This window comes from Malurus melanocephalus, unplaced genomic scaffold, assembly GCF_030028575.1.
Source record: "Malurus melanocephalus ecotype Western Australia unplaced genomic scaffold, MMel_1.1 scaffold_189, whole genome shotgun sequence".
NCBI classification, from domain to species: domain Eukaryota; kingdom Metazoa; phylum Chordata; class Aves; order Passeriformes; family Maluridae; genus Malurus; species Malurus melanocephalus.
In genome coordinates, this window is record NW_026623421.1 from 406,198 (window position 1) to 414,386 (window position 8,189).

Here is an 8,189-nt window from a genome sequence, read left to right on the forward strand (position 1 = left end):
GTGGCCGTGCAGCTCTTCAAAGGGAAATTCTTCTACTGCACGGACGAGTCCAAGGAGTTCGAGAAGGACTGCAGGTAGGGCCCGGCCGGGTGGGACCCCCCGCGCCCGCCCGGCCCCGCGGGACCGTCCGGCACTGCTGCCCCCCGCCTCCCGCAGCGCTCGCCCCCCGCTTACCCGCGCTGACTTCCATGGCGGCCTCCTCCCGCAGGGGCACGGGCGGCGCCGCGCTGGGTTCCGCCGGGCCCGGCTCGGCTCCGGTCGGCGCGGCGCGGCTCCGCTCGGTCGTTGTCTTCCCGGGTCCGTGTCCCCGCCGCAGCCCTACATGCAGCCAGCGGGCGGCAGGCAGGCAAGGAGAGAGAGGGAGGGAGGCGACCGCGCTGTCTCCTGTCAGAGCGACGGGTGCGCGTCCCCGCCGCGGCGCCCTCCCCTTTACAACAAAAGCGCTCTCGGGGAGCCGCGCAGAGCGAGTGCGGCACCGCCGCCCGCCCCGCCCCGCCTCTAGCCCGCCCCTCCCCGGCGGCCGCCCCGCCCCGCCCCCGGCCGCCCCCCTCACCCAGTGACACACTTTCCGCGCCGGCGGCACCGCTCACGTGCGGCGGGAGCGTGCGGGAGAGCGGGGGCACTGCGGCGGCGGGGGCAGCGCACGGAGCGGGGGTCCCCCCGCCCTTCGCCGGGCGGTGCGGTGGGGGAGCCCCGCCGAAGTCACCGCCGCTGCCGCAACCGGCGCGGCGCTCGCCCACCGCGGCCGCGGCGCCGCGGGGCACGGTGAGGGGCGGCGGTGTGTGTCAGCTGCTCCGCCGCCGAGCACCGGCAGGAAATGCCACCGCTGTGACTGCCGCAGCTGACGAGCTCTCTCCTATCCCGACAGGAGCATCTGACAGCTCCCAGTCCCAACTGTCATCACTCCGTGCCCTCTGAGCCATGTGTTTTCTCACTGCTGGGAAAAGGGAAGATCCGGGAGAGACCCCTCTCGGCAGCGCACACACACCGCTGCGGCCATAGTCTCTCCCTCTGCAGCCATAGGGAGAGGCCATCGCACAGTTGATCCCAATCTCAGTCTCTCCTCTTTTCTGCCRGGACGTGATTTTGTCATTCCCAGAGCGATTCAGCCTCTAATACCTTCTACCATGCAATGATGTCTGTGAACACAGACGTCCCGCAACGGGGGAGGGATGCGCTCCCAGAGGATCTAAAGCAGGGGTGTCCTCGCCGGGGTCCCCATCTCCCGCTCCCAGAAGGAAACCCACGAAAAAACACACCACAACAATAAGTGGAGCGTAAACTTGGGGAAGAGTCTCCATTAAGCGAATAAAGCTCTGTCCCTCCTTGACCTCGGGAGTCAGAGGCAAATGTGTGGCTTCACAGACTATATTGACCTCCAGAGTGAGAGCGAGGCAGTGGGGTTAAATGAGGTTAACAACAGGAGGTTAAACGCAGCTAAATGTAGTTTACCACCTCCTAATTTGGGTGAGTTTCCTTTCCTCTCAAATGAGGTAAACAGGTCAGTTTGTGTGAGCTTCCTCGCTTCTCRAATAAGGTAAGAGGGTGAGTTTTCCCATTTTTTCTGTGCATGATCAGCAGTTGGGAGGCATATAGCTTTCCTCTTGGTCCACATTCAATGTCCATCACTATCTCCAGACCCTTCATCCCCCAGCCCCAATTTCCTAYGGCAAAAGCTTTTTGTATTCCCAGTTCTCCTCATACCAACTCCAAACTGTTTCCTAAGCGCTGCCATGCTGCTCTCTGGCTCTTGTAGAGTCCCTGCCTGTGCCACTGGCTGCCAGGCAGTGCTACMTGCCCTGGGCATGGTCAGGTACAGGGCACGACTGCCCACCCTCCCTTCCCGTGCTCAGGGMTCTGCCTTGCTGCTGGTCTTTGTGGACAGAGCACAAATAATGTGTATTTGATATTAGCCTGTCAGGGCATGTCAAACCTCTCAACAGATGAAACTGGCCTACACATTCAAAGGARAAGAGAGTGAATAAATCAAATGCTATTAGAAAACTAACTTGAACATCAGGAACAACAGCAGAGCAAGTCCTTTCTGTGCATTCTCTGTCTCTGGGTTTTTTAATGTTACATTTGGATTTTAGCAGAACACGAGTTTGAGTAATGTTTATAACTGGTGGATCATCAACCCCAGATGTTCATTASGTCTGTTAAAACACTCTACAGAACTCTTGCTTTTGGATAAGGCTTCAATTTGCAGGGGGTGGTGGAAGCACCCAAAGATGAATGTGGAGGCACTGGCACTCAGACCAAAGGTCCACCTGGCCTGCAGGCCATTTGTGGTGTTCAAGGGAGGCTCCAGGTTTTTCGGGTGCATGGACTCCATTCCTGAGAGTGGTCAATAAAGGGAAGGACTGCTTGTTCACTTCCTTTGTGGGCAAGGATAAATGCTGCTGCTCCTGCCTGGCGGGACAAATGGGAAAGGCAATGTACGCAGGTTTGTAGGATGCCATAGGGAGGGAGAGGCCATCACAAGATTGCTCCCAATCTCAGTCTATCCTATTTACTGCCATGACATGATTTTGTCACTCCCAGAGAGATTCCAGCCTCTAATATCTTTTACCATCTACTTTTGATCCTCTCAGGGATCATTATAGCAGTTTCAGCMTGCCCTTGCTTCTGCTGCTGCATTTGGCAGTCCTGAAGCCAATCCCCATCTATCATCAAGATGGTATTTATTTTGCTTCTCTCTCCTATCTCAGAACAACCCACCCAGACCTAGGACTGCTCTCTATGCCCCCATACTAGATCCTTTCTGGCTCCTTCCCTGAGGTGGCTCCACACACATACATGGTTTGCAAGAGCCAAGCACTTCTCTTAGGAACAGAGTATTGCAAAAAGCAAGTAATGGGCTCACCACCCAGCATTGCACAGGATCCTTGTCCACATCAGAGGAAGCCACAAGGTGTGCTTCCTGRGAAGGTCCAGCAGGTAGAGCTGGCTGTGGGTAGCCACGGGATACTGCAAACAGTGTAAGTCCTGGAGTTTCTAAAGGAGAAGGTCTCAAGAAATGGCCCTGTCCACTCCTATGCTCTAGTTCTGCCTGTTCAGCACAAAGCCATGGACTGCCACAGTGGACTGTGAGAGGCACTTCAGTGTTTGGAGAAGAAAACTGTCTTAGAAAGGTTTTTATTCTACTTGGTAACCTGGAAGAAGACTCCACTTTGCCAGTGTAATACAAGGGTTAAATTTTTCTTGGAGGAGCTTTCCACCTACCTCTTCCAARCCCACACAAGCAAACACCTGGCATAATAACTTGTGGCTCTGGGTGCTGGCCAAGTCATGGTGCCTGGGCTTCTTCTTGAGGGCCTTCTCTTTGACTCTAGCTTGGCTGCTAAAGCTCTAGTRTTACTTGCTGAGCTGCAAATAACATTCCCTTAAAGATGTGATGCTCRGTGGATATTCCCTGATCCCCACAAGGGACTGTGATTCAGCTTTCCATGAAGGGCAAAACAAAACCTAGCATTATGGAGRGGCCAGTTTACTGCTGGCATTCACAGTGGCATGGCACCTCTCCAACTTGAAGGTTGGGCAGGCACTTGAATGATCAGTGGAAGAGTGATTGGGAATTCGTGTTTTGGTCAGTCCTTAGAATCCTTCAGCCTCTGTTTACTGCTGCTGTCTGCAGAAGACTTGTGGTTCTGGGAAGAGACTGAAGTGAGGCATTGAAACATGAAGGGGCAGAAGAGGGGGAAAAGCACAGAAGGTRGGACAGAAAGCTTCTTCAAACCCCTTCCCACCCCTGGGAAGGAACACAAACATTTATCCCTCTTTCCTCCCAGCCCACACACATGGAGCAGCTCAAGCTGCATGTTTAAATTCCAGAGGTTGCAGAGTAATTCCCATCTATGCTACAGACTCCTGCCTCTGGATGGAAGATGGTACAATGATGTTGCACCAACTAAYGCTGACTTAAATGTTAAGTGCAGCTGATGGATAGTGGGACAGGATGCACTTTGGCCACCTCACCCGAGGTATGTAGAAGCCGATGACTCTTTTTCCTCAGGCCTGGATGGCTGGTGGTTCCTCAGGTTGGAACAGAATGCCTGCACCTTTCTATCCCCATGGAGAGGCCSTCCTAATCCTGATAAACATCTACACACCAACCAGGAACTCATGAGTTTCCATCAGCAGGCATTTGTGCTTTTGGATGAGCTGGATTTCTTCAGTGCCTGCACATTTACAATAATATGAGTTTGATCCCAAAACATAAACTTTGYGAAGAGAAAACATTGTTTACTTGAAGAGTGCCAAGGAGCAGCATTTTTCATGCCGCAACAGCTCCTGAAGTTTTTTATTTCTTTTTTTCCTTATTACCTCAGGAAAAAAAAAACCCTAACCTCTTATTTGTCTTTTTGACTGATGCTTGAACAGCACTGACATTTGCACAGATCTACAGTAAGTCTAAGTGCTCTTCCCTGGTCATTTACAGCATACAGTSGTTTACATATAAAAAAAGTTATTTCCCCCCACATAAAATTCTTTGTCACACTTTTTCTCTCAGGCCAGTTGGTTTGATAAGATCCTCCTGAAACCCTCGGTAATCTGTCTGTCCTGGGTAATTTGTGCTCCAAGACTGCGGATGGAACTAGTTCATTCTAGTACACTTCTCTTCAGTGAGACAACTGATATCAAGCCCATCCTTGTATTTCCAGTTTCTTTAAAGCAAAGATTCACTTGCTACCTACAGTTACTACCTTAAATACTGCCCTCTAAAAGTCTTGATAAAGATAGCTGTAACTGTGACTTCTTTCGTACATTAAATGATATAAATAGCCATAACTCATCTAACTAATCTTAGCCTCTGGAAGCCAGTGGAAATTTTTCTATCGATTAGAGTCAGCTTGGGTCAAGCCCTACACAGTGTTTTCTGACCCCTTGCCCTACTTTTTTCCATTCCTATTTAACATATACATATATCTAACTCTTTCAGTCGTTGCACTTTTTTCTCTCTGTTGAAGAGAAATCCTGATAAGGAGGTCCCAGAGGTCTTTAGCTTGTCATCACATCCCTTCATATGCTGAATGTGTGCAGAATGCTTTAGGAAGGAGCAAAAGCTAAATATAGAATAATTTAAAGCCTGCCCATTAAGGGCATGCCTTCATGACACAAATGCAACTAGCTTAGGTACTGGGAGTGGTGCAGTCACAGAGCTAAGTATAACCAAGCAGAGGATGTGGCTCACAAACCATCCCCTTGCACTCACATCCTGTCTCTCGGTATCAGAGCCTTAGAGGAAGATAYAAAAGCTCATAATAGATAGTCATATACTAACTTGCCTATAGGGTAGCTCTCTTCCTGATTAAGCTTCTCAGCAGTCAGTTTATAGCCTGAAGCACATAACCCTGCCACTTTTTTCTCTTACCTAGTGTYATTGCAAGTGTGCTTTTTCTTTACATACTTTGGTAATACAATTGGTTGCTTGGGCTGGTCAAATTAATGAGAAATAACCTCATGTAACAGTGATGTATTACAACTAGCCTGTAAATTTTAGTGGAAGGTGACAACTTAGTCTAGAAAGACAAAGCATTAATTCTACATTAATTAAGCCTATGTTATATGGCAGTAATATGACTGCCGACCTTTTCCTTTTTGTGCTATAGGTTCCTTAATCTGTCAGTATATCATCTATTTATTCAGAAATAAAATCATCAGCTAATGAGACAAAGATGAGAATTTATAGTGCTTGATTGGGCCAAATGTGATTTTTGGGAGAGAAGCAGAATGGATAGTGCAAAGGATTTTCAAGGAGCTGCCTTTTACCTTCACTGAGAAACCAAGACTCACACAACTTTGCTACAGGTGATTTCTGACACATTGTCTCAGAGAGAGGGCATCAGCACTGCTGTATTGAAGGAATAGTCAGCATATGATTGCTGCCTTATTCTGACATCTGCCAATCCCTYCTCCCCACCACCCCAATGTCAACAGGGGCAACTGCACTTCCCACTAYGGTGTCTTYTGTAATAAATACCCTTCTGAGTCTRTATTTCTGTATTTTGCTCTGCCTTTTTCTAACTSTTTGATATCATAGTGTTCTGAAGAGCACCTTATTTCAAAGTACTGATGCTCTCTAGGAAGTTAGCTAAGCTGCAGGCTGCCAGCAATCACATTGGCACTGCGTGACATGGTGCTGACCAGGACATCCCTGGTGTGGTGTCACTGCTGTCACCAAATCAAAACCATTGCTTCCGAAGTCTCGTAGCTCAGCTCCACTATGCCCCTCCTGAACCYTCCAGGCCACAAAAACATAAACCCAGTTTGCTTTCTCTCTTTSTAAGCTATGTTAATTCTTGGAGAGATGTAGGGTAACACAAACACAAAGCTCATCCTGGGCAGAGCAGAGATRCAAATGATGCCTTCTCCTTGTTGGGGAAATCCTGCAGGTTGAAGGGGACACACAGATAGAAACAATAGCCATAGCTCCTGCAAGGTTTTGTGTGTCACCCTTGCTTCTCTTCTCTGCAGCGGCACAAGCTTACTGTGATTATCAGTGTATTTTACAAGGAGAATTCCAGAGACAATTCAGCCCAGTCATGAACAGAGGAAAATGCCACTTGCATCTGGGCCTTAAATAGCCTAAGTTTGTAAAAAATAAATAGCTTTCATTACAGGTGCCCTTGGTCCCTGCGCATTGGCCCAGAGAGTGAGAACTGCCTTTTACATCCWGGCAAAACAAAGGCAGCTATAGTCAAATCTGAACAAGTTCTCTGGGAAATAAACCAAAACACATTTTGGCCCAAGACTTACTACCTGCAGCTACTCAAAGGAGAGCTGACAGCTCAAGGGCCAAGACAGCTTCAGACTCTGTCCAGCACAGTGCTCTTTCTTCTAATTGTTGTCTCACCCTGGCTAACTTGGAGACCAGATGTCTTACAGCTTCAAGGTGCTGAGTTGAATCTAGAGATGATGGATAGAACACTGTATTGGACCTCATGTGCTGCTGGATTAGGCCCAACTGGTCAAATTCTTGTCCTGAAAATCCGGCTTCTRTATTCTGCTAAGAGCCTAAAGAGTYAAAGTTATTAACTGGCTTCTGAATAAAATGCATTAAGAATAAATATGCTTTAGGATAAACCTATTAAATGGATAAAAATGCCATTACCAGGGGTGAAATATGATTGTGTGACCTTTTAAATAAATAAGCCTGCTATGCACCAAATTATGTCAGATAATAAGCTTTATACATGATAAAGTCATGCAGTAGGTCTCAATCTTCAGGCATTCAATGAAATATCGCTAGCCATAAAGGGCTCCTGAAATGTTACACTAAAGAAAATTGCTTCCAGCTATAAAAACTTAACTGTTAAAACAAATGGAGTTTCTCTTATAAAACCCTTTGCAAGGCATTGGTAGCAAGAGTGAAAGCTTACTAGAAACAAACCTGAGGTATTCAAACTATTTTGCAAGTACACAACACTTCTTAAAATAATTCAGATTCCAGATAAATCTGGAACAACTCTATTGAAAGCCAAAGTGTGTAATCCCAAAACACCAGCATGGGATCCAAATTATATTTGTAGGGCCTTAGAAATATGTTGGTGGGATATCTCTGGGTACAAACACTACTGTGTATCCAAACTAATCTGCACTTGCAGTTTTGGCACTTGTACAAGCAGTGGAAATGCTGACCTCTCTGGCTGTCCTGAATCTTGGGTCTGTCTCTGCTATGCCYCAGTGGCTTGCCCAGATTACTCCTGACACAACAATATTCCTACGAAGGGACCATTTGTATTTGATGGGATGGAAACACGAGCTGGACATTATCAACCTTGAATAAAGACAGATGTGCATTTAGTCAGATTCAGCTACCAGCTTTACATGCAGCAAAACTGGCTCTCTACATTAAGTCAGAGTAAGAACTTCCTGCTCTAGACCATTACAAATATGAGGGAAGGAAGCCAATTCTCTCATTCCTTCTAGTGATCACAGGCAAACCAACAAAACCTCCTGATGAGGCACTTGCAGTTTTAATAAAATCATCATGGTCACTTCATCTCTTGTTACACGAACATCAGCAAATAAATGAAATTCTCAGCTTGGGTCTTGTGCTGGTTTTGGCTGGYGTAGAGTTAATTAGTTTTGAACACAGTTCCAAGGACTGAAAATACTCTTGGAATTCCCTGACACAATCAATTATCTTCTTCAAAAGTTGATAGCAGACATTAACAAAAAGGACC

The 8,189-nt window shown here is 47.6% G+C and overlaps 2 protein-coding genes across 2 annotated transcripts in view; one reads left to right on the forward strand and one right to left on the reverse strand.

The window, feature by feature from the left end:
• NR1D2 (nuclear receptor subfamily 1 group D member 2) overlaps positions 1-472 on the reverse strand; it is a 23,838-nt gene extending 23,366 nt beyond the window's left edge. Inside the window, exon 1 of the mRNA XM_057373194.1 lies at positions 175-472. Coding sequence (XP_057229177.1) covers positions 175-190 — 16 coding nt within the window. The 5' untranslated portion in view covers positions 191-472. The remainder of the gene's footprint in view (positions 1-174) is intronic.
• Positions 189-918, forward strand: LOC130577665 (translation initiation factor IF-2-like). Its single transcript, XM_057373178.1, has 2 exons — positions 189-297; positions 392-918. Exons 1-2 carry the CDS (start codon positions 189-191, stop codon positions 916-918), a joined length of 636 nt encoding a protein of 211 aa, XP_057229161.1.
• Positions 919-8,189: the final 7,271 nt, after the last annotated feature.

Bases quoted from the DNA above. Each gene is read 5' to 3' on its own strand.
- LOC130577665 (XM_057373178.1), top strand. From the start codon at position 189: ATGGCGGCCTCCTCCCGCAGGGGCACGGGCGGCGCCGCGCTGGGTTCC. The intron at 298-391 runs GTCCGTGTCCCC...GTCTCCTGTCAG, and splicing joins CTCGGTCGTTGTCTTCCCGG to AGCGACGGGTGCGCGTCCCC.